The sequence below is a fragment of the Marmota marmota genome, unplaced genomic scaffold (assembly GCF_001458135.2).
Source record: "Marmota marmota marmota unplaced genomic scaffold, marMar, whole genome shotgun sequence".
In the NCBI taxonomy this organism is placed as follows: domain Eukaryota; kingdom Metazoa; phylum Chordata; class Mammalia; order Rodentia; family Sciuridae; genus Marmota; species Marmota marmota.
Window position 1 is genome coordinate 13,653,891 of NW_025999990.1, and position 25,464 is coordinate 13,679,354.

The window sequence follows — 25,464 nt, forward strand, 5'->3', positions numbered from 1 at the left end:
TGACTCTGTGTCAGTAGAGCTAGCAACAACAAGACCAGTGAGCTAAAGACTTCTGTATTAATATGTAAAATTTATTTGATTTCCAGTATATTTTGTTTAATTCTACTTATTCATTTCAGAAACATTTAGCAGTGGTTACCAGGGTAAGACCCTATGCTAAGATGTGTTCTCTGCTCTGAAGGAATTCACAGACTAGGCAGAAAGGACTAGCATATTTAAACAAATTGCTGCATACTGGTCTGCTAGACCCGACAAGAGAGCAGAACTCTCTTATCCAGGAGGAAATGTCACATGGTCACTTGGTGTAGGAGTAGTGACCTCCTACAGGAAACAACCCTGATTGACCTGGGACAGAGGAGCCCAGTGGAACTACCTCTCCCCTGACCCCTGTCTTTTGTGGCATCCCCACGGCTCCTCACTAGACCCCCAGGTGGGGTTGTGGAACACAGTTCAGAAACCACGCGTATCAGTCAACCTTAGCCTACTTCACTTTTTTCAGTGACATTTTTAGTTTGATTTGGATTAAGTAGGATTTATCCAAAGAATACATATTAGGGGGGAAAGCACCTTTTTCTTTAACTGACATTAAGCATATGAGAACTTATTCCACTGAGGGTTTCATAGGACAATTGAATTGGTTCTGTCTCACAGTTGAGTTCAAACCATTGCATTTTAGATTTTAAAAGCAGCTCAGAAGTCAGTTAGCCCATTGCCCTGGTTTTGCTGCTGAAGACCAAGGAAAGGGGAAGTGACCCAAGTGTGGGGACTTGCTGGTTAATGGCTGAGCTAGGATTAGAAAACCGGACAAGCCAGCCACTGGACCAGCACCCTTTATACAGTGTTCCCACTGCCACAGCAGACTTCCTCTCTAACCTAATACCGTACCAATTTCAAAACTGCGACTGATATTACTAAGCACTCTGTTACTCTGACCTAACTGATGAAACCCAAGAAAACTCCTGAGCTGCCCCTTGGCTGCTTGCAGCAAGTAGCTGTTGAGCTCTGCCAATAATACTTGGCAACACGGACGGGTCCCCAGAGAGCACTGAGGTGATGTCCTGGCCGGCATTTCTGGTAGGGTGCCCTGGGAGCAGCGGGAGTCAGAAAATTCTCTTGCTGTGTGAACCCCTTCCACGGAGGTTGTGTTCAACAGAGTGGCACCCATTTGTAGCCTTGTGCCTCTGTTGTCCCAGATTTTTTTGTTCTATGAATTTCTGTTTCTATATAAATGTGTACTTCATTTCTAAGCAGTCATTATCATAGAATCTCAGGAACCTTCGATGTCATCTCTACCCAAATTTCCCTACCAGTTATGTGCCAGACTGTTGACAAGCCTGTGCTAACATCCTTCCTCCAAGGTGAATAGCTCCAGATGCCCCCCAGGTCCATCACATGTTTGAAAATTCTTCCTAGGTCTTACTCAAATCTGCTTCTCTGTACACTCTTTCTTTCTCTGTCCACTGGGAATTGCCCTCAAATCCAAATGCTTGAGAAACTTTCTTATTTGAAGACAGTCTATTCAATGTTTTTTTTTTCCTTTAAGTTAAATATTTACATCTTCAAATATTTAACCTAATATAATGTTTGACTCCTCACCACAAACTCCAGGACCTTCTGATGTATTCTTCCTAGTCTCCCTCACCCAAGAACCTCAACCCCATCATAGCACTCAGGGAGTTGTCACAGTGAACCAGGGTGGTTAAGTCACGTCCCCTGTTCTGTACATTGCATCTTCATTAAGGCCATCTGGGAAAATCCTATTTGCTCTTGGTAATGCCTTCATCATCCTGCTGACTTATATTGAACTTGTAATCAGATGAAGTCCATAAGCCACATGTCTCCCAGCAATCCTTGTGCACTTTATATTATACCTATACAGAGTACCCCTCAATGCCTTTGAATTTCATGTTGCAGCCTTCCATCTGTTTGCAGTGTAAAGGTCTACCTCGATTCCTCGCTCAGTCACATACTCTGCCAGCTCTTCATTGGCAAATGTGATGGGTGCCAGGAAAGCCCACTTTAAAGCCACTAATGAAAAGTTGACCTGGGAAGACACAGACCAAAAGGCCCTGAGAATCAGTATTACAGGCATTCTCTCTACACTTACTATCCCCTCCCCTTGGAGTTTAATATCTCAACCAGTTCTGTCCCTCTGATTTTACACTCACACAGTCTGCCCTTTCTCAGGTCAATATCCGTGTCACAAGAGACCATGCATGTCACACTCCTATAAATGAGGAAACAAGATTTGTCCAGAAAGACTTGTTCTTGGTGAAACCAAACCATGTTGGAGAGGTCACTGTCTCTATTTCAGAGCACTCCAAAATTATCTTTTAAATAGCCTGTTACAGAATTCCACCCAAGATCTTAATCATCAGCATCATTTTTCAATAGCTACTATGTTGTTGGAATTAGGACATTCGTCTATTTCTGGTATTCCACTCTCTCTCCTAACCTCCTCAATTATCAGTTATTATTGAAAGCAGATTAGCAGCATCTTCAGAATCCTTAAGCTTATCCCGCAATGATATTCTGCAAAAGTTCAAAAGGTTTTGAATGCAGCTGCAGTAGTGAGAACATTTACTTTCTAAACCCGAAGAGAGGTGGTTAGGACAACAGACCTCCCTAGGTTTCACTATAGTGGGTCCAGATTAGGTGCATCCCCTTCTTTTCCCCCATACCTATTTTATTCAGATTTAGGTTCCATGACATTGAAATAGTCATTCAGTATGCATTGGTTGTCTAACCCAAAAAACTGCTCTCTGTGCCCCTAGGACAAGCAAATTCTAGTTCTCTAATTTTATTTCCCTAAATATGTTTAGCATCCTGTAGCCATGACCTTTAAAGAAATAAATGTTTAAAACATTTTTGTTGCCAGGCACAAAAACTAGTGACTTGGAAGGCTGAAGCAGGAGGATTTCAAGTTCAAAGCCAACCTGGGCAACTTAGTGAGGCCTGTCTCAAAATTTAAAAATAAAAAAGGCTGGGGGTGTAGCTCAGGAGTAGAGTACCCCTGGATTCAATCCTTGGTACCAAAACCAAAACAAACCAAAAAACTTTTTTTTTGTTTTCTCCACTTTAAAATATTAAAAAATATAACTTCATTATATTCTTAGGTAGTTTTATTATTAAATAATGGAGGAAAAAACAAGCAGGTAGGTTTAATAGCTCCATCATCATTATTTTTTATTGAATTTTTACTAGCTACAAGGACACAATACCAAATTACCCATATTTGAAAAGGGCATAAACTTTGTATCGTAAAAAATGTAGTACTACCCTTGTTTTCTCCAGAAAGCAGATTTTTCTAGAGGGAAAGTTATATATTGTATATATTAGAAAACACACACAAATGTTCACTCAGTCTGCATCTGCTTGCTTCAGATGCCGCTGGAGATGCTCAGAGGTGCTAGAGAAAGTCTCGTCTCCTGGCCTTTGATCCTGGTACATGTCTCACTTTAGAGCAAGGTGGAATTCTTAAGCCACCTATGATGGATGTGATTGAGACAGGAAAATACAGCAGGTGTCATTGAGCTCATATTTAGCATTGATGTATAATTTCAACAGAGACAGGATAGAAAAGTCATTCCCAAGCCACAAAATAAGCATGATTTCAAAAAAACAGGAGAGGAAAGAAAGGCCCTTATATGCTCAAACAGAAGTAAGGAAATTGCTTGATGATCGAGCCCTGCAGCTGGTGGCCACGCCGCACGGCCCCTCCTCCACAGCACGGCAGCTCCAACAATTGGCTCCAACATTTCACATGGGAGTCCACAGGAAGAGCGAGTTTTCATGTATATTTTTTACATCCAAATTAAATTAACTCATGGAATTTTCCACCCTTAGGAATTAAAGTAGCAGCTCATGAAGTAATTCAGTTATGTCATTCATACCAAAACAGAAAATACTGGCGCAACTTGGCACTGTTTAAAAGCCAAGATCAGGCCTTGGTCGTTTTATAATTTTTTTTTTCGAATTCCATGGCTGTTGTTATTTTAACTTTTATTGTGGCTGTAAATTCTTCAAATCAAAAAGTATTTCAGTTGCCTAGAAAACACAAGTGTAGAAGGGACTCACAGTAAGACAAGGGCGTCGGCAGAGCAAACCGAAAGCCGGAGCGACAGCCTAGTTCTCTGTAACTGGAGGGTTCTACCTAATTGGTTGACCTTCACAGTTGTGCATAATTATAGCTTCCTCTGTGTCCATAAATCATCCGAGAACTGTAAAGTTGAGTTGAACCCAGAGATCTGTCCAATATTAGTAACATGACATCTGAGGGGAAGCATTGTCCTGATACAATAGCCACACTCTCTTAAAAGCAGTTAATTGGACATACTGTGCAAAACCACGGGCTAGGCTCCCCACATTTTAGTTTTCCTTCTCCCTGGCTTTTCTGCACGCAGACCTTCTCATTTGGAGCTCAAGTGTGTGAAAGTTATTGGAGAAGGTAGTCCCTGGGTAATGTTTCTGTAAGCTGCCCAAAAATTTTCCCCGTAGTCTAGATGGGAAACAGCTGGTTTTTGTTTAAAAAGCTGCTTTGCGAAACGTCTGAATCTTGAGATGGAGAACTGAGGTCACCGTTAAAGCAGGTGTCCGCGAACAAGTGGGAAAGGCAGAGGGGCCCGTGGTGGGTTAGCTTCTGCAGGGCACTCCCCACCAGAGGGGAAAGTGTTGACGTTTGCTCCTTTATTTATAAAAGACACAAACAGGTCTAAGGAAGTAATCGCATTAACAGTACAATTAGAAACCGAGTGTCTTTGAACATAGCCAGCGCTTGAGTGAATAATTAGCCCAGTCTGAAAGAAACCAAAATGGTCATTTCCCCCACAGGGCTTCAGATACAAGGGTTCAAGGCTCCACTCTCCCTCGGAGATCGTAAGTGCTTGAATTTCCTCTTTAAACACCCCAGGAATAAAAAGAACTATTATTTCAAACAAGTAGTAGCGTAACTAACTAGGTCTTCCAAGTTTTTTGGATGCAGACTCAGGGAAAGGGGATCAAGAAACCTGACATGGGCAAGATCCATTCTGAAGCATTTTTGCAGAAAAGCCAAACAAGAACATGAGGAATCACTAAAGCCCAGGGAACGTCAGGTATCCACCAGTCTGAAGATGAAAGGAAGTCAGCCTCCTCCCCTGGGAGCGGGTGGTTATTAGCAGCTGTTTATCCAGTCGGGAATAGAGATTAACATTGTAATTTTTTTTATTTTTTTTTTTTTTTAAGAACTAGAAGAAAATTTGTTTGGGAAGTTGGCTCTTCATATCTTGTCACTGCTTTGCCAAAAAAAACTTCCTTTCTCAGAACACATGTACTGAGTTTGAGCAATGTTATGATTCTCTGAGAAGCTCTAGATTACCAAAAAGTCTATCTCCATTAAATAGAACAGAAAAGGGCAGAGAATGGATGGACGCTTGCCCTTGACACGTTCTGTTGTAGACTTTGCAACGTGAAGCTAGCGGCCAGCTGTTTGGTCTGTTACCTGTTCTTCAGCCCGACTTAAATGGGGCATTCCACCCTTACTCCTCACGTTCCCTCCCCAGCTCAACCTTTGCCACTCCAAGGTGCACGCAAATGGATTTTGCAAATGCCTACTGCTTGCAAAGGATTTTTTTCATGAGATATTAGGGAAGTTGCTTAGTACTTTGGGATCCTAAAAAAAAAAGAAAAGAAAAGAAAGAAAAAAAGAGAATTGGATATTGGTATTTTTTTCTTGATTCCATGCTACTCTTAATGTCATTTTCTTTTATTAAATCCTTTCTTTTGCTTTTGATCTTATTTATAGCAGAGCCACTGGTCATATGGAAACTATTATTGTATAGCTGGGAGATGAAAGACTGCATTGCAGTTAAATAAGAGTGAATCATTTGGGCCAATAATACACACATACAGTGAGGTACCATTTGTGTCCAAATGCCTTGTGTTGTTCACTTTGTAGCAGAGCCGTTGAAGTTTATAAAGGGCTTTACAAAAATCTGCTTTTTGTCAGAAAATATGTAGTCTGACAATACGAAAACACATGTTAACACACAGTCCTTAGCTGTGTGCTTTTCTTACACACACACACACACACACAAGTAATTCTGCTTATTGATATAAAAAGAGAAATTTTCATTTACAGTTGGGATATTATTGAATTAATATTAAACATAATTTTTTAAGAAATATGTTTAAATAATCTACATCAAAATTCTATCGATCCTTCAAAACGTATCTAAACTTCCCCCTTCTTTAAGTAGTCCTGGTTTTCCCAGATACAACTTCACCGTCCTTTAAAAATGTGTGTGATCTTGTGTTTTTTTTTAAGACATTCATCTTGTTTTGCTTTATACCATAATCATATTACCCTGCCATTAAAATATAAGTGGCCCCAAAATAATAGTTGTCTTTTATTATTTTTCCCTGCAAATGCCTAAATAGTGTCTTGCAACATTCAAAAGGCATTCATTGAATTAAATGGACCATTTGTTATTGACGGAAACATGTTAAATGTATATTTGACAGTGCCAAAGGTTTAGATTTCAGTCAGACTCACAGATACCTGCCCTGTGTATGATCATCTCTATTTAGGGACCATACACTGGCACATTGTAATGAAGTACTGACCAGTGACCTACACCCAGCACTGCCCTTGGGACACTCACTCTCCAAGGCAAGTATAGCCTTCATGAATAGCAGCAAAACAAAATCATTGAAGTTTAAGCCCTGTGTTATTAAATGGCACCCTGGAATTTTTGTTGAGGGTGGTATCTGCAGTGAATGGTCAGAGAAGACCCCATGCAATTCCAGAAAGTTGATGAGAAAGTGCAGGGTGCAGATGGCCCTGAAGGGTGAGAGACAGGGGATCTGTAAAACTAATGAAAGAGAAGCCAGCCCAGGGGACAGAAGGGAGGACCTTGTGTAAACCCTGGTTTGCAGGAGTGAGCCCAGCAGGTGAGAGGCCATGAGTAGGTAACTAAAGATTGAGACTGAGCAGTTTAAAAATAGGCAGGAATCAAAATGGTCCCAGAGTATCCAGGTGAAGACACAGCAGCACAAGTCAGAGATCTTAGATTGTTGATAGAGCAGTGGAGAGCCATGCTGGAATCTTAATGTGCAAGCCACCAAGTGATGCTAAGAGAATATAGCATTCTAAAGGTGAGGATTTGGAAAGTGATGGAGGGTGGGATATTTCATTAGTTTAGGTGAGCTTCTTTATACTTCCCCCTTTCCAAATATTTCATAATAAGTGCATGTTATTGGATAATAAGAAGCATTTTAAAATTAAAGGACAAGGGTAATGGTAAATCCAGAGTGTTGGAGTGTCTATGCTGTCTAGAGTGTGGAGGTCAGCAGCAAGACTGCATGCACACAGGGGTGACCCACTTCAGGGATCCAGAATTCCAAGTACCCATCAAGTGTTCAGTTGACTTTTTTTTGCTTCAAATCCAAGAAGCTCCTTCTAAGTAACTGCAAGATTTCACTATAATCTCTGTGCTACATGGGTTTGGTTCACTGGGGATAGATTAACTTTAGTTCCATAAAACCTACTTTCTAGCCTGCCACCTGGAGTGGGGAAGAAATGAAATGGACTCTGCTAACCTCCCTCCATAGTCTTACGCTACATCCGTTGACGGTTTCCGCTGTCGGAAAATGATGCTGAGAATTGGTGGCAGGGTGGGGTGGAGACACAGAAGAGAGAAATGAAACAGTTTTAGTAGATGGAATTTATGAGTTAGAAAAAGAAAGATGAACCCAATTCAGCTTACACCCATTTGCATCTCAAATCATATCACAGGATCATTCATTATAACCATTTTGGTGGACAGTCCAGAGGACTTTGAATGTAGCTGATCACATGACAGATAAGCACTGCCAACCTCAGAATCATTTAGATTATATTTAAATCCTCTTGAAAATTATTTTGTTATCTGGAGAATAAGCATTATTAAGCAAACCTCTAAGAGTTGCACAAGAAGGAATTACATTAAATTCCAGACAAAGCATGTGGCTGTGATATTGTTAGAAAAAAAAAAATCATTAGGTGTTTTCACGACATTTATGAAATCTCTCAATGAACGTTTTAAGAATCTAATCAAAATCCAAGCAAAATAACTGAATCATGATCTGACTTCAGTGAAAATTCCTTTAAATAAAGCTTATTCACATGGACAATTTTTAAAACAAATTGTCAATAATCTTTTAAACTGAGGACTACAGAAGTTATGGTTGAAGAAGGGTTTCCCAGTGTGGGGACTTTATCTCCCATGAGTTGGGTCAGGTCTTGCTTTCTTGCAGTTTTCCTGTCTCTGATGGTGTTCCTCACAGTATCCACCTACTGCTGCCATATGAGCCTCTGAGTTCCATCTATGAGCCAACAGAAAACTTTGCACAACCACATTCTGCCTTCTGAAAAGATGTGCTTCTGGACTGAATGGTATTTTGTACACGTGAGAAAATAAGTTTGCTTTCCTCTAATATGACAGAGATCTGGCAAGGTAATTGAAACTGAAATCTAGTACTCTACAACTGTCATGTATAATTGATATTTCAGGGGGAGATTACAGTTCAGCACCCAAACTGTTTGCTGTGTCAATAGGTTCTAATTACAGTGAAAGCCCATTGACTTTTCTCTCTTACTTTACAAGAGTAAAGTAAAAGGCATCAGGACTTTTTTCTTTGTCTCATTTTCCTTGATCTTTTTCTTCTTTCTGAAAAAAACATCTAATGTGAAGAGGGAAATTTTGAACCCATGCCATGAATTACAAGCTTTAATTTTTGATATGTCAAAATGTCTCTAAGAGCATAGTATGGTTTTGCGTCATTATCACCTGGATCTAGAAATGAGCGACAAGTTACCTCCAGTTCCTGTCCTACACTCTTAGAAGGATTATGGTAGAATGGAAGTAACTGGGGTCTGAAAGCCTGTTTTGAAGCACTTATCTCTGGAGATAACATTAACTAGGATTGAATAACTGCCAAATGAAATTTAATACATTTTCCCATCCATGAAATAGGCCTCTTAAATACAACAGAATAATTACTTTCACAATACTCCCTAGAAACAAAGAGAGCAAAAGCATTGAATGTCTTTTTTGTTTGTGGCATTTGTTGTTAGCTTGAGGATAAGGACAGGATATTTACCAAGATGCTGTAGGCAACCTCGCATCCCTGTATAAAAGCAGCCTGGCCAACAGCCACCTAATTTGAAGCTGCATGTCTTTTAAATCGATTTATGTTGGAGGACTTGTGGCAAATATTAAATTTTGTAATTTAGTTAGACAGTTTGGCCTTGGCCTGAGTTGGTGAACTTTAAATTTTTTCCTATGATAAAGAAAACTAAAATGATCTTCAGATCTGGATACTCATATGCACATATATGCCTGAAAATGTCTTTGTTATAGGTATGTGTGTGCACACATACATGTACACACATTGGTTTAAAACAAAATCTCCAGAAAGTAAACCCCCTTGGACCCTGAACTCTGCTTCCCTCCCCTGTGTATGTTTATATGCCCATTCAAATTGTTCAATGTTAAAAGTTTCCTGAGTTCAAGATCTATTTTAGTTCTCTAACTGGACATTGGCTAAGTCACTCAGCAATTCTCCACCTTAGCACATTTTTTGTTTTTTATGAAATTGAATTTTACCTAACTTATTTCCAAGTTCCTCCAAACCCTGAAAGTCTATATTCTGGGAATTTAAAGAACTTCTAATAAATCAGTCTTTTCCCCAGAAAGTATGATCATTTAAAATTATGATGCTTAATTTAATTATTCCCAATGATAAATTTTCAGGGGATAAAATTAAAATGGATGTGCCAGAATTGGAATCTATCTTGACCTAAGATTCAGGGTAACTTAGATATCTGTACATAGAGGTACCAGTCATGACTTACCAGGTATGCAGACAATCAGGCCAAGCCATGTTTGGGCCATGTGATTCTATCTGCTCATTCTTTTGTAACTCATTGGATCACAAAACACCAGATCCTAGGGTGGCCTATTCATAGCATAGCCTATGTCTGCTTCAAAGTGATGTGCTGGCCCTTGGATAGTCTTGGCATTCAGAACCTGGAAATACTAAGGAGAGAGGGAGTTAGAACCCCCAAAGAAAGGTACCAAGAGACACCATGAAAGAGGAAACCAGGCTGTAGTTAGAGTGACAAGCATCGAGTAGATTAGATAATGTTTTCTGAATTAATAAATGTATTCTGATCAACTGATTAGTAATTATCTAATAATTATTAAATTTTGCCTGTATCTTTTAGCATAATTATATCTAAAACTACATTCTAAGAGACTATGACAATGTTCTTAAAGATAGCAAAAAATGCAATCAGTATTATTTAACTGTTTTTATAAGCTGGCTTTTAATTTTATTGTTATCTTAATGTTTATCAAAATAGATCTTTAATGAAGTATGAGTTTTCTAAACATAGGTACCATATGTCATACTTTGAGTCAACTTGTAGCTTGAAAGAATCTGCTTTTTCCTAATACATTATTACCTATTTGTTATAGGAGAGGTGGACACATCACTGACCCCTGTATTTATTAGTGGTGGTATTGGGTCCTCCATCTTATTGCTGAGCTGTTCTCGTGGTAAATTTGTGTTATCATCCACCGTCTTTCTTGGCTCTCCTGTAAACAGAAACAATATTTCTGAAGTAAATAGGGTTGGAATGTGCTGTCTGGGGCCAAGTAAGCAAGCAGTGGAATTGATCCTGGAGAATCAGACTCTTTACCACATGGATCTGAACCTTTCAGCCGTCATCTACGTGTCCTGAAATACACAGCAAAGCCTTAAATATTAACAACTTTATCTACTACTTCTTTCATGGAAATTGACTGATAGTATTTGAAATGACCTAGTGACCCGTAGAAAATAGAGTGAGGTAATACATATACCTAAAATCCAAACAAAATGGTAGTTGAAACAACTATACTTTCAATTGTATTCATCTTCTTTACAATTTCACTGTCATTGTAGAGGAGAAAGACTTAAAATCAACCAAATGTGAAAATAGACAGTGAGTGCAAAGATGATCATAAGTGAAGGTAGATTGAAGCTTGAGTGCTCAGAGCTCTTGGACTTCATGGACTCTCAATTTTACGTAATAAGCAAGTGTTTTCAGATAAGATATAAACTGTGTGTAACTATTATGTACTCATTGTTTTACATATACTTTTTTTTTTTGGTACCAGAGATAGAATTTAGAACTCAACCACTGAGCCACATCCCCAGCCCTATTTTTTTTTTTTTTAATTTAGAGACAGGGTCTCACTGAGTTGCTTAGTGCCTTGCTTTTGCTAAGGCTGGCTTTGAACTCAAGACCCTCCTGCCTCAGCCTCCAGAGCTTCTGGGATTATAGGAATGCTTCACTGTGCTAGGCTTACATATATTATTGATACTCTTTGTGATAAGCCTGGGAGACTTGCTCTCTATAACTTAGTGTTGTTTTCTTTGTTTTGCATTTGAGCAACTTAAATAATGATTACACAGCTGACAAAGAAACCGGCTTCATTTAGGTTCTAGACACTTCTGCTCTCACTGTTATACCAGTTATAGCGACTTTCCTAATCAGCTGAGGCAATAAATAAAAAATATAAAGGCAGTTGGCTCTTATAAGAACCATTTATAAGAACCATTCTGAATGTGATGCAGAGGGAGAAATTTTTCAAGATTAATACCTTAATATGATTTAAATAAAAAATAAAACATTAGCCTTAAATGATATCACAGATGACCACAAATGCTTGAGAGTGTTTATAGAATGCTTATGAAACATAAAGAGCAAGCTGCTCTGCTAAGCTTAAATCAGTGGTCATCTTCAGTGATTCCAACTGAGTACCATCCTTTGTGGAAATTCAAGAAATTAGATTCATTGGGAACAGCAACAAATATGAATTGGCTCTAAGATAATTATTTAGGTTCACATTGATTTTTAGATTTTAGCTGTCATTTGATTAAGGCCTGTCAAATTCATGCTTCCAAGTTGAGATCTTAGACCCAAAGTATAATCACTGAATCTATCTTCTGTATGCACAAATATAAGTATGGCAAATCAAAACCTGGATGTAAAATGACTCTTCTTCTTTCCTGGGGAAAGAATGTCGTATAGAAAGAGTGAGCAAGGCATGGTTGAAGGAATGGGGTAGACCAGCCTGCCTGTAAGAGAGTGGACCCCAGTCTCAGAGGAAAGCCGGGATGGTGTGGCAGTAGTTGAGTGTATGGGACGGGCTTGCACTTGTAGCACAGCTGGAACTCTGGGCCAGCGGGAGAGATCCACCAAGAGGCCAGTTTGTGGTTAAACATGGAATGAGCTCAGGGTCTCAATGCATAGAACAGCCACACAGGGGCTGACCTACCCCGGATCAGCAAGTGTATGTTGCAACACAGGCACCCGGTGCCATAGTGCGGACTCCCAGCCTCTCAGCTGAAGTGCTTATATTCCCTGGTGTGGACAGTGTCCTTTACTGTTCTCATTGTTTTTCAATCTGAACAATTAGTACAATTTATGTGATCCTCCTGATGCCCGCCCCCAGCAAATTATTGTCTTTCGTATTATGTAGGAGTGTGTATATTCATGTACATATAAACTACATCCATATATTCACACACACACACATACACATATAAAATTCTTGATACTTGGCTGCCTTTAAATAATGTGCATGTGCTTCAGTCCTGTGAGTGTGTTGTTGCTTCACATTGTTACTATTTATGCATTCTTTGGAAAAACTCTTATAAAACATTTTGGTACCAAAGAATGAAAATTCTGCTTTGTGATCTTATATATATTTTGAATTAGAAAAAGTAACCCTTGATTCAGAGCTGAATAAATTCATGCATAAATATTTTTTTGTGTTAGACCCACTGGCTGGCATAAATGCTCCCTTAACAATAGGCTAAGGAAAAAAACTACATAAAAACACAAACGCAAATGTGAGCTATTTATGTTTCTCTTGGTTTACAAATGCTTAATGGTTTTGCTTTAAGGCATCTGCTATAAAGTCAGCAACTGCTGTCCCAGTGCCACAAGTTCAATGTCTCTGGACCCCATAGTAGGTAGTAGTAGTAGTTAATGAAAAAAAAAACTCAGCAGTATTTTTTTTTCTCTCCAAATCAAGTAATCATGCTGTACTCTATAATTTTATTCTTGGAAACACAAAGAGTGTTTACAATATGGTGTCTTTCTAGGATCAGAGTAGTGGAGGGAAAAAATGGAAAAATGTCCAAACATCCTCACATGGCAATCATGGCTTTACTGGTGTGTTTAATAAAACCTTTATTGGTACATTTTCCGGTGTGGTGGCATTGGCACAAATGGTCCCCCTTTGGATTTGGAACTCAGCAGCTGATGAAATACAGTAAACATTAATTTGGAATGGACTGCCAGTGTTGGAAAGCCAGGTGACATTTTATTATATTTGTACCGAGCAGGGGCTATGTCCCATACTGCTGTAGCTTCCGCTGTCAGAGGCTTAGCTGGCATTATGGAAAAAAAAAAATGGCAGGCCTGAGAATCTTATCCCCTGAAATGAAAGTCGAATGCCAAATTGAAATTCCTGTAGGATTTCCGATAGCAATGGGGGAATTGAGAAGCCCACAATTAAGCATATGGGCATTAAGATAATTGTCAGATCTGTTGGCGGACATGATAGAAGACAGATGGGTACGAATCCGTGCGCTCCACTGCAGCACCCTGGGAGACAATTTGACGTTTTACCTGCCTGAGCTACTCTGCCATATTTGTCACTGGATGTACAGCACGGCATCTCACTGAGCGTTAAGTGTTTTTGCAGAGAACTCTAGGTGCATGTGCAGTCCTCCAGCGCCCTCTAGCGAACGCCTGTGGGAGGATTGTTTTCCAGAGGCCAGCCTTCCTGCTTCCAGGTCCTGGCTGCCCCTGGAAACAGCTGTGGTGCCTCCCATTCCCACTGATCACAATGGCTCCTCTCATGCTTTCAGGTTGGGGCCCATCGTGAAGATGGCGTGGCCCTGAGAGGCAGCCATTCTCTTCTGCCAAATCAGGTTCCGGTTCCACAGCTTCCAGTCCAGTCTGCAACTTCCCCTGACTTGAACCCACCCCAGGACCCTTACAGAGGTAAGTGTGCCTCGGAAGGGCACTTCTGACCTCCTGTAAACAAGACACACAGTGTTGTTGCCCCGTGTCCTTGGTGGGCAGCCCTCAGGAAGCATTGGCAGAAAACCAAGAATCAAATTTGGTACAAAAATGGTAAGTACATGGGAAAGTAGTGAGAACCTAGCCTGCTAATCGTGTTTCTTCAGTAACTGTTTTCCTCCAACATCCTCTGAAAATCCTGGTCCCCTTTCAGTAGGGAATGAGACAGCAGACTGATGAGAGGAAATGATATTTTAGCTATTTCCACATTTTACCCATTCAGGTCCTCTAATGTGGTTACTTGTGGCCTGAAAATGATGTTTTCAAATGAATAGGATGGAAGGAAATTGTTTTAGTTGTTTGAGATGGAAGGAAATATAGGTACGTTTTTAAAATGGAACATGGTTGTGGTTTTCGCTCTTGAGTCATCTAGCCATGTCATGGTGCCTCATGTGCCTGACTTTTCATGCCCCCAGGAAGTGGTGCTACAAGGTCTGGGTCTAGGTTCTCTGTGCGACTCACTGGCCAGCTGACAATCCATCGATCATTTCAAGAACATCTTCTCATTCCCTGCACATTTAAAATAAACACAATAACACTGCCTCCGGAGTCCATATAATATCTTTCAACTGTTAACTTTTATACCTATCTGAGCGTTAATTATATATATGGGTATGGCTATTCAGTTTTATCTGAGCAGTAATAATCTGGCAGAGCTCTTGGTTTTGCTCTCTTTGCCCTAGATCTGTACTTCTCCAACTGTAATGTGAAAAGCGTGAACCAAGGATCACATTCAAAGGCTGATTCTGATTTATTAATTTTGGAATTTGGCATTTCTAGTGGCTCCTAGGTGATAAGGATGATCCTGGACCATGGACCAAATTTTGAGAAATAGGGTTCTAGAATACATAGATTGCAAGTGGAAGGAAATACTTAATAGACATTCATCGACTAAGAAATAAAATTACATTAAAGTCACATTTTAAAACATAGTGTGGTATTAGAAAGTTTAGCGATGATAAAGCTAGAATATTCTTCAGTGAGCAGAGAACTGCCTTCCATATGTACCATTTTTAATGCTGATTACTCCTTGAGGATAAGAGAAGCCTAATTTCAGAATATCATTAGGATATCTATTGAAGTCTTGACTGCATATATTTAGCGTACTCCCTGGGAATTATATTTTAAGGACATTTTTCTATTAAATCATTGCATATGGAAAAAACTCAATATAATAGCTGATATTTACTTGGGTTCTTAATCAGAACATTGAGGTGTGTGATTTTCATGATTATGATTTTCATTGCAATTAAGTTGATGTTTTGTAGACAGTGAAATTACCATCTACTCCAAAAGATTGCAAAATAGAATTTAACCTCAGAGCCACTGCAGGGAAAACTTATTTCCGCAGGTGCATTTCTGAAACTTCACCAGATAGCAGGGAAAGAGTGACAGAAGGATCACAGTTCAGCAGTGCGAATCGTCTGGCTGGCAGCCTCGAGGTCTGGGGGGTGAGTGTTTGTGCACCGAGGTTTCAGCAAACGTGTCACCTGGTCTCTTTTTTTTTTCCTATAGGCATGCCACCAGGACTTCAGGGGCAGAGTGTCTCCTCCGGCAGCTCTGAGATCAAATCTGACGATGAGGGTGATGAGAACCTGCAAGACACAAAATCTTCTGAGGACAAGAAATTAGACGACGACAAGAAGGATATCAAATCAATTACTAGGTCAAGATCTAGGTAACAGTATATCATACTGTCGCTTCATTTAATTCCTTTATTGGACTTTGATGAAGTGAACAGAATAGGAAGAAACTACTGAGTTTTTTCCTGGCAGGTAAATTTACAGATCAAAAGAAAATTGAAGGCCTCTTCTAGAAGTACTAAAAGTATCATTTAAGATACCTGTACTCTAGTGAAGCCTAAAATGTTTTTGCATTTATGAATTTGGACCCAATGCTGATTACACACAATACAAAAAAAAAAAAAAGAAAAGAAAGAAAAAAGATTTATAATGAATGCAAGTGCAAATGGTTCATTTTTAAAAGTATATTCTATAAATTTGGTCAGAAATGTTCTTTCTAAAAAGTGATCATAGGCATGTTAAAAAGTCAAATAATGATGTGTGTGCCACTGTAACTGTTTTCTTAAAATATTGATTTCCCAGCTTTATCCTAAACATCTTAATGTATAGAAGAGTAATTCCTCGATTGCTAATCTTTTCCCTCCCAGACTTTACAGAAAACAACTGCACAAGAATAGCTTCCAGTTGGTCTTAAGTATCTGATATCTTTCAGCTAGATCTGTCTCTTTGAACTTTAGTAATCAGATGGTTTTTTGAATGCCATGGACACCCATGTGCTTTGCCTTAATTCCTTTGGGCGGTTTTTATTTGAGAATTAAACCAATTGTACTGTGCCTGCAGCTTCCCTTTTAAAGGCTGTGGTGCTCAAGGTTAGAGCTAGTGTTCTTAATGAATTAAGAAGATACTTCCTTTTTACATTGGCTTTATAATTACTGGGGCAAATTACATTACGTGTCCTGCTGCAAGTTACAAAAATGCTCAGTGCTTCTAGCTAACCCCTTTCTACTATCGTTACGGTTTCCTGATTCTTGGCCACATGGCAAGATAGCCCAGGGTGGGAATTTCACATCCTTCATAGTTTCTCTCTTAGTCTGGTCAGTTCTTGGTAATATAACTTACACATATTAACGGATTCTTTGAAGTCTCAGAACAACATTTTAACTTGCTACTGAGAACCTTCTTGTTTTCAAAGGTCACTCTGATGACATTTACTTAGGTATGCCTCCAAGACTGTGTTGTGAAGCAATGCTTTTCAAATCTAGGCAAATCATTTGCATAACTAATTTATTTATAAGCGAATAACCAATTCTAATCAGTTATTAGCCTGAAAATCTTTGGAAGACAATTTCCTATTTTCAAGTCCCTTCTGTGTAAGGTATGGCACATGTCTGATATATAAAAATATTACCCAAATTTTTAGCTTCAGGGAAGGCCCAGCGGAGATTTCCTTTGGGCTTATTACAGCCTGTTTGCTTAGCAGGGTGCAAGAGCGAATTAATAGTAAACTGATTTTCTTTGGCACCAGCAGGGATCATGGGTAAGAAGAGAGGGGGGATAAGCAGAGAACTGCGGAAGATTAGGAAGTGGCTAAAGAAGCCCTTTTCTGGTTGGTTCCATTGAGCTGTGTGTCAGCCAGCACACACCTGTGGCCAGTGTTGCCACATGGGAAGGGATTTCAGCTGTGGGAGGGCAGTATGGTCTTTGAGCCTCTTTGTTTAGTGTCTTCATCTTTCCTCACTAACTTTTTATTCTGTGTGTAAGTGTTCTTGGCTTCTATACATCATTACGCACTGTATGTCCTTGGATCCTAAGAATACCACTTTTAATTTTTGATTGATTCGAGCTTCTCCAGTGTACTTGGTCCTTTTTGCAATTTGGAAGTTACCCAAGGATTTTCCAAAAATGGAAGATCAGAGCCATACTTTTTAAGCCAGCATTCATTAAATGTAGGTCAAATTGACTCAATAACTATCCACATGTCTCCCAGTTCTGAAATGCTTTGTGCAGTGAACATTTCCGACGTGGAATTTCGAGGTAGCTGCCAATCTCCTGTCCATTAGCTGAATGCCGGAACCTCTAGGCTAACGGCTGGATAGGTAGTCACCTCCATAGTATTTCTTACAACAGGGAGTCATTGCTTTTTAGTGGCATTTACTCCATTTTTGATGTCTTTCATACCCCCCCAAAAAATTTCTTGCTCATGGTCATTCACAGTGGTCACCCAGAGTTCTTTGTTTTGTTCTTGAGACAGGACGTCTCCCACACCTGCCTTTGAAAGTCCTTTGAAATGTTGGAAACTCTCCTGCCATGAAAGCTTCCTCAGACGCTCTGCCTTCCAGATGACTCATCGTCCTCTTTGCCTTCTGCTAAATGTCTAATTGGTCACTAAGATACTCAGAAACGGTCAGAACTGATCTTATCTGTGCAGTCCACACTAGGCCCAGCCATACCTTCATTATGAATCATCAGGGTATTTTGGTTCTTAGCGAGATTCCTGTTTGCCTTCATTTTTGACTCACCATGAGGTCATGTCAGTTTATAAGGGGTAGATGTTTGGATTTTGTATTGTTTTACATAGCTGATGTCAATTCAGATTTCCCCAACTTATTTTGGGGAATCACAAACATCCATAATATTAAAGACGTGGAAGTCATGTTTTGTTCTGATTTTTTTTTTCCTTTTCAACTTTTCATTTACTGTGTGGAGAAAATGAGACACAGGTAGGGCTCATGGATTTCCAGGCCTTCAGAGCTGGGAATGGTGACCTCTGGGCATGGTCCCATTGTCTTGACTCTTATTGCTCTGATGTCTTCAACGGAGGTCTTTCTTCTTGGTCCTATTAACTTGCCAGTCTTATATTTTCTTTGACCTATCAAAATCTCTTTTTCAGTCACATATTTCCTTAGGTTTCAGATGTCACAGTGTGAAAGTTCTTCAAAAAAAGATGGCATGTGAGCAATTTTTCTGCAGTGTGGTCACGGAGAACAGGCCAAGCATAGTGGGTAGAGGCCTGCTTGGCAGAGTGTGACTTACCCACAAAAGCTTCATTTCCCCAGATCATGCTCTCCTGTTCGATTGGGGTTCCACGTGTGGGTAAATATCTTACATATGGACCAGTTGCCAAGGTCAAGTGGATGTAAAACTGACAAGGACGCAGATTGAGATGGGGAAGTTTCCTGACAACTCTGGGAGAAAACAAAATAATTTAGACACCTTCCTTTCCCCCACACCGTTAGAAAATGTTGTGTCCTTTTTGACCCACAGCAATAATGACGATGAGGACCTGACTCCAGAGCAGAAGGCAGAACGTGAGAAGGAGCGGAGAATGGCCAACAACGCCCGGGAGCGCCTGCGGGTCCGAGACATCAACGAGGCTTTCAAGGAGCTCGGCCGCATGGTGCAGCTCCACCTCAAGAGTGACAAGCCTCAGACCAAGCTCCTGATCCTCCACCAGGCCGTGGCTGTCATCCTCAGCCTGGAGCAGCAAGTCCGAGGTCAGTGCAGGCAGCAGTGCGGTGAGATGGACTTGAGCCACAGCGCTAGACTTTTAAGAACCCTCAGAGGAACTGCTCAGGGCAGGCTGCTAAGACCTCTGGGCAGCAGCATTGATTACTCAGATTGTTGAGTTACCTTCCATTTGTACTGTCAATAATCGGAGCTTAGTTAACTTTATTTTAATTTATTTTTGGGGGGCGGGGTACCAGGGATTGAACTCAGGGACACTCGACCACTGAGCCACACCCCCAGCCCTATTTTGTATTTTATTTAGAGACAGGGTCTCACTGAGTTGCTTAGCACCTTGCTATTGCTGAGGCTGGCTTTGAACTCAAGATCCTCCTGTCTCAGCCTCCCGAGCCACTGGGATTACAGGTGTGCACCACCGCGCCTGGCTAGTTAACTTTTTCCAACTCCTTTCCTCCTATAATGTTGCTATACAAATCTTCCATATAATCCAGGTTTTACTAGTGAACAACCAAAGGAATCACTGTAGTGCCCATTTCCTAATTGCTTCTTTCCTTCTGTCACTTAAAAACTGAACCAAAGGGTCAAACACACACACAGGAGGTATCACTGTCCTCTGTGAGAAGCCTTGACATTGACTAAATGGCCTGTGCTCTCATTCTCCACAGAAAGGAATCTGAATCCGAAAGCAGCATGTCTGAAAAGAAGGGAGGAAGAGAAGGTGTCCTCAGAGCCTCCCCCACTCTCCTTGGCTGGCCCGCACCCCGGAATGGGAGATGCATCCAATCACCTGGGACAGATGTGAAAGGGCAAGTTCGTTTTCAAATATTTCTGCAATATTCACTCATAACTCTTGCACAAATTTTTACCCAAATTTATCCAAACTCTTAGCCAAATTTACCCCTGAGTCAACTTTTCCCATATTTTTCTTTCTTGGTAAATGAAGGTTTTTTTGGTTGTGTGTGTGTGTGTGTGTGTTTTTTTAAATCACTTTCTCTTTAATAAGTATATTAATGAACTCTCCTTTTTTTTTCCTTTCTCAGGTCCAAGTTGCCACATTGCTTCATTAAAACAAGAGACCACTTCCTTAACAGCTGTATTATCTTAAACCCACATAAACACTTCTCCTTAACCCCCTTTTTTGTAATATAAGACAAGTCTGAGTAGTTACGAATCACAGACGCAAGAGGTTTCAGCATTCCCAATTATCAGAAAACAGAAAAACAAACAAAAAAAAAAAAGAAAGAAAAAAGTGCAACTTGAGGGACGACTTCTTTAACATATCATTCAGAATGTGCAAAGCAGTATGTACAGGCTGAGACGCAGCCCAGAGACTGAATGGCAATCTTTCCACACTGTGGAACAATGCATTTGTGCCTAAACTTCTTTTGGAAAAAAAAAATATAATTAATTTGTAAGTCTGAAAAAAATATTTAATTTAAAAAAATTGTAAACTTGCAATAATGAAAAAGTGTACTTCTGAAGAAAAACTACATGAACGTTTTTGTTGGTATTCAAGTCAGCTAGTGTTTATTATTACTGGATATTGAATAGGGGGAGCTCGGCTGCCCTAGTCACAAAACCAGCAAACGTCCTGATGACAAGAAGTGATGACATTAGCCATTCCTTAGGGTAGGAGGAACAGATGGATCTTATAGACCTATGACAAATATATATATAAATATATATATAAATATATATTAAAAATTTAGTGACTATGGTAAGCTTTTGTTCATTTGTTTCAGACTTTTTTTCTCCTGTAAAAAAATAGTACTGATTAACTTTTTTAAAAGAAAGATTTTACTGTAAATATGGATTTTTTTTTTTGGGCGGGGGGGTCTTATTTCTGTCCCTTTCCCCGGTTTGTTACCATAACCTGTAGTGCCAACTCTGCTTCTGGAGGGGCAGTGCAGGAGGAAATGCTGACCCTGATGTTGCTTCTCATTCATAAATAAGTAGAAAGTCGTTTCTCCAGTCTTTTGGGAACACAGGACTTAAAAGTCACATCATGTGTAGATATTACAAGCAGCATTACCAAGACATGGCAAAACTGTTGTCTGACTTGTAATGTTGCATTTGTGACCCTATTCTGGGATTTTCAGAGGTACAAGGTTAGAATGCTACAATGTTACCACTGTGCCTTCCAATGTTTATATCATCGGAAACATAACATAATCAAAGTGGCTGTGATTTAACAAAACGATTAAAGTGTTACCTACCTGTGTAGCCGGAGTAGTGTGCAGTGAGGCGTTTCTGAATACATGGTCAGATTTTTGGAAAAAAAAAACACAAAAACAAAAACAAAAAAAAATGAAGTTCAAAAACCGTCAAATGAGAAAATTGCAAGTAGTGTGACAGAGCTGATTGATTTTGTTGCTTTCTTGATTTTTTTTCAAAATGGGTTTACTAAAAAGTAGATGACTTAACTAACCTGCCTCCTCCTTCATCTGAAAATGCCAATATTCAGTCATCCTGCAGCATTATAATAAGCCTTATAAGTCCTAAAGCATTAAGTTGCACTTTTTTGAGGAGGGGTAGTGCAGTATTTCTCTGGCCAGTATGAATGAAGTTTATACTTAACCATATTTGATAGAAACGTAGACCAAGCTATGGCACAGCAACTCATCAGATAGCTAGCTTTGACGTCTGGGCACAATTGAACCAATTTCCATCGTAAATCTTTCTAATGATTGACTTTGGTGTATAGTGCAGTAAACAAATAGTGCTCCTAGTTAAGTATTTGTCAGCATCCTTTCGTGTCTAACTCGTTTCTATTTTTACAGCCACACAATCTTGGCATGTATTAAGAAAAAAAAAAAACAATCCCTGTTCAAGTAGTTTTTCCACCTATCAGCACTGAGTAAATGCCATAAATCCATCGAAATGGTCTAAATGTTCCATCTGTTCTCCTGTTTTGCCAGTTATATAGTAATGAAATACATTTGTAAATTTTATGCAACAAATGGCAAACGTATCCTTATTTTGAAATTGTGTATGTAAAAGTTATATTTTTACATGTAGACTCTTGTTATTATGTGTTTTAATACATTGTATCAGTTTTTGTTTTTCTAAACTGTGTGGTTTTAAAAAAAAAGTCTCATTTAAATGATATAGTGAGCTACAAGAATCTGAATTTTATGTTCATTTCTGAAAATGTAAGAACAAATAAGATAGTTACCACGTGGTCATCTTTATAAACCCATAAACATTTTGATTAGCTGTGTGTGTGTGTGTTGAAAACTGTAAATATGTTCAGTAGCGATAAAACTAAAATACTTTGATTTGTTGATAAGTTCCTACAATGTGGAGGTGGATTAAAACCTTAGGAGAATAGCAGAAATCAGACTTCATGAAAAGTTTTTCTGGGGCTTTCCTGAGAATCGTTCTATCAAAGGAGCTCAAAAAAGGGCATGGAAGACAATAATGTATACTCTCCCCTCCTCCTGGAATAATGGAAACCATGTGAACTTGTTCCCTCAGTATGTTAAAGATTTCCTTTTAGTGGTCCATTCTGCACTCATTTTGTATAGTCTCAAGGCGGGTATCCCTAGGAACAATATTATATAGGAAGCAGGTATACTCTGATCACATTCAGGATAAGTGTACAGAAGGGAATACGGTGTTTACTCTTTAGGGAACTGGAAGCTCCCTGCATTGATGTACATGTTCAGAGGGCACTTTTGATACATGTTATCAGAAAGGTGCTTCATAGAGCTGAATTAAAGTTTTTCAGATCTGTAAACAAAGCAAAATATTAAATTGTAGTCATTTGGTTATTTTTTAAATTGGTGCTTTATATTTTGTTCTCAGTCAAACCGAGAAAAAGCTGCAATTTCTTGTTCACCAGCTTTGATGTATTCATTACTCCGTAATGTAATACCTCTATTGTGGAATTCCCTTTGGGCAGAAGTGAAAAACTTCCTAACGGCCACCAGAAGCTGCTCGCTGCTCTTTGCTTGGTGGAGAAACATGATCTGCACCTCTCCATAGTAATTGGGTGGTATCCCCTGTTTTAAAAAAAGAAAGAAAGAAAGAAAGAAAAAGAAGAAGAAGAAGAAAGGGAACGTGGCCTTTTTAGTGTGGTTTTTTTGGTTTTTTGTTTTTTTCATTTTTTTGTAATTTGCAAACCCAGGTAAGATATTGGTATCCTGCACTGGATTTTTGAATAAAATTTAGCAGAAGACAGTTAGGATTAAAGAATATACAAAAAAAAAGTCTAAAAGGTCCATACTGCACCAGGCATGCATATATTATATATATATGAATGATGCTTAGACTGGGGATCGGTTTAAGAAACTTGGACTTTGAAAGCAACTTGGAACAGTTGATCCACCTCCACATTCGAGTGATTTATAATATGCAGAATAGGGATCTGTTCATCTAGAAATCCTTACCATTTGTCTTCGTGTAGCTGCAAGGAACACTAATGTGTATACAACAGTCCACCAGTGGTGCAACTGGTTCTCATTCAGTCTTCCGATTCCTTTAATTTTGTTGTTGTTTTTTGATTTGATTTTTTTTCCTATCTCTTGAATTTTTTTTTTATTCGTGATCTTTATTTTGATGAGGGGTTGGGGAGTGGGGAGGGAATCGAATCGAGACTTGGGGTTATGAGGATTTTCGTCTTTGCATCCAACAGGCAAATATGATGTGTCCAAAAGTGAACTTGAGTCAGGAATGAAACAATTTCAGCATAAACAAGCACAAAAATTTAGTCTGCTGGCTGACTGGAAGCAAAAGAGTCAAGATGGAATTTGATGAATTCCAACACAATGGGGCACCAGGGCCTTTAGGCCTCTTTATTTTGCTTTGGTTTTATTTGTTTTCTTTAGAGACATGCTCCTTCTCATGGGACTTGAAGTGGACTCATCTTTGTGCAGTGCTGGTTTTTGCCATACTCATTTCAAGTATTATAGACATATGTAATGGTGAAAATATATGAACTGTGGCCTTTTTCATTCTTGTTACTTGTGATGCAATTAAGTGAAGATAAGAAAAAAAAAAAAAGCAGAGATTTACCATGTATCAGTGCCTGGCTTTTTGTTATAAAGCTTTGTTTGTCTAGTGCTCTTTTTGCTATAAAATAGACTGTAGTACACCCTAGTAGGAAAAAAAAAAACTAAATTTAAAAATAAAAAATATATTTGGCTTATTTTTCGCAGGAGCAATCCTTTTATACCATGAATATTACAAAAAAAAATTTGTCAGATTCTGAATATTTCTTCTTTGTAGATTTTTGGAATCATTATGAGTAAAAGTTTGTTACTTTATTTTACTATTTAAAAGATGTTATTTTACCATGTGTTACCAAGATGAAACTGTATGGTAGCTTTTTTTCGTTTGTTTTTTTATTTTTTTGTTTTTTGTTTTTGTTTCTTTTTTTGTTTTAGTTGTAGGTCGCAGTGGGGAAATTTTTTTTGCGACTGTACACATAGCTGCAGCATTAAAAACTAAAAAAAAATTATTAAAAAAAGAAAAAAAGGGAAAACGTTTAAAAAAAAAAGATAAAACAGTTACACCTTGTTTTCAATGTGTGGCTGAGTGCCTCGATTTTTTCATGTTTTTGGTGTATTTCTGATTTGTAGAAGTGTCCAAACAGGTTGTGTGCTGGAGTTCCTTCAAGACAAAAACAACCCAGCTTGGTCTAGGCCATTACCTGTTTTCCCATCTGTAGTTATTCGATGAAGTCATGTACATGACCGTTCTGTAGCAATAAATGTGCCATTTTTATAAACTGTTTCTGACACTTGCTTCATTTCATTTTGCATTGTCCTATGATGCTGTCCTGTAAGACTGCATCTCGATTTCATTTTCCACGTGTTGGAGGTATTGACAGCTTAACAAACAAAACATACAAAAAAAAAAAAATCACAAAAACAAATTGAAAAGCAAAGTACATGGTTGATCAAGGATGAGATGCCCTTAATGAAATTGAACGGGATGCATGCAAAACAAAAAGAAAAGTGTCTAGAGGATTCACTAATTGAAGGAGTGTAATTCATGTGTTTGTAACACTGAAACTATGCATTTGAAGAGCTCTGAACTGCGCCACTGTTTGGGGTTGTGCTGTAGGTTGCTAACTCATGTCAGCCTTAACCTTTCGGATCACTTGGTCAGCTGTTTGGCAGAACATTCTCGGCTAGATCTTTTCAGTCAAAAAAAAAAAAATCTAAGAAGATTTATTTTGTATCACTTTGTTAAAAGCTGAATGTTGTTAACCACAATTAATATTCCACTGTATTTATACTCTCTCAAACTCTTCCCTCCCTACCAACTTCTGGTTGACTGTTGACTATTAATCCAGATGTAAACAAC

The 25,464-nt window shown here is 39.0% G+C and overlaps 1 protein-coding gene across 26 annotated transcripts in view; it reads left to right on the forward strand.

Annotated features, from left to right (window-relative positions):
* The window catches only part of Tcf4 (transcription factor 4), a 348,091-nt gene extending 323,208 nt beyond the window's left edge, over positions 1 to 24,883 (forward strand). For 17 of the 26 annotated variants that reach the window (XM_048806171.1, XM_048806164.1, XM_048806167.1 and 14 more), the window contains 5 exons: positions 13,951 to 14,086; positions 15,680 to 15,842; positions 18,952 to 19,181; positions 19,818 to 19,958; positions 20,193 to 24,883. In XM_048806171.1, the coding sequence (XP_048662128.1) occupies positions 13,951 to 14,086; positions 15,680 to 15,842; positions 18,952 to 19,181; positions 19,818 to 19,954 (666 nt within the window). In that variant the 3' untranslated portion in view covers positions 19,955 to 19,958; positions 20,193 to 24,883. The remainder of the gene's footprint in view (positions 1 to 13,950; positions 14,087 to 15,679; positions 15,843 to 18,951; positions 19,182 to 19,817; positions 19,959 to 20,192) is intronic. The other 9 variants (XM_048806170.1, XM_048806173.1, XM_048806169.1 and 6 more) reach the window with 1 other exon arrangement.
* Positions 24,884 to 25,464: the final 581 nt, after the last annotated feature.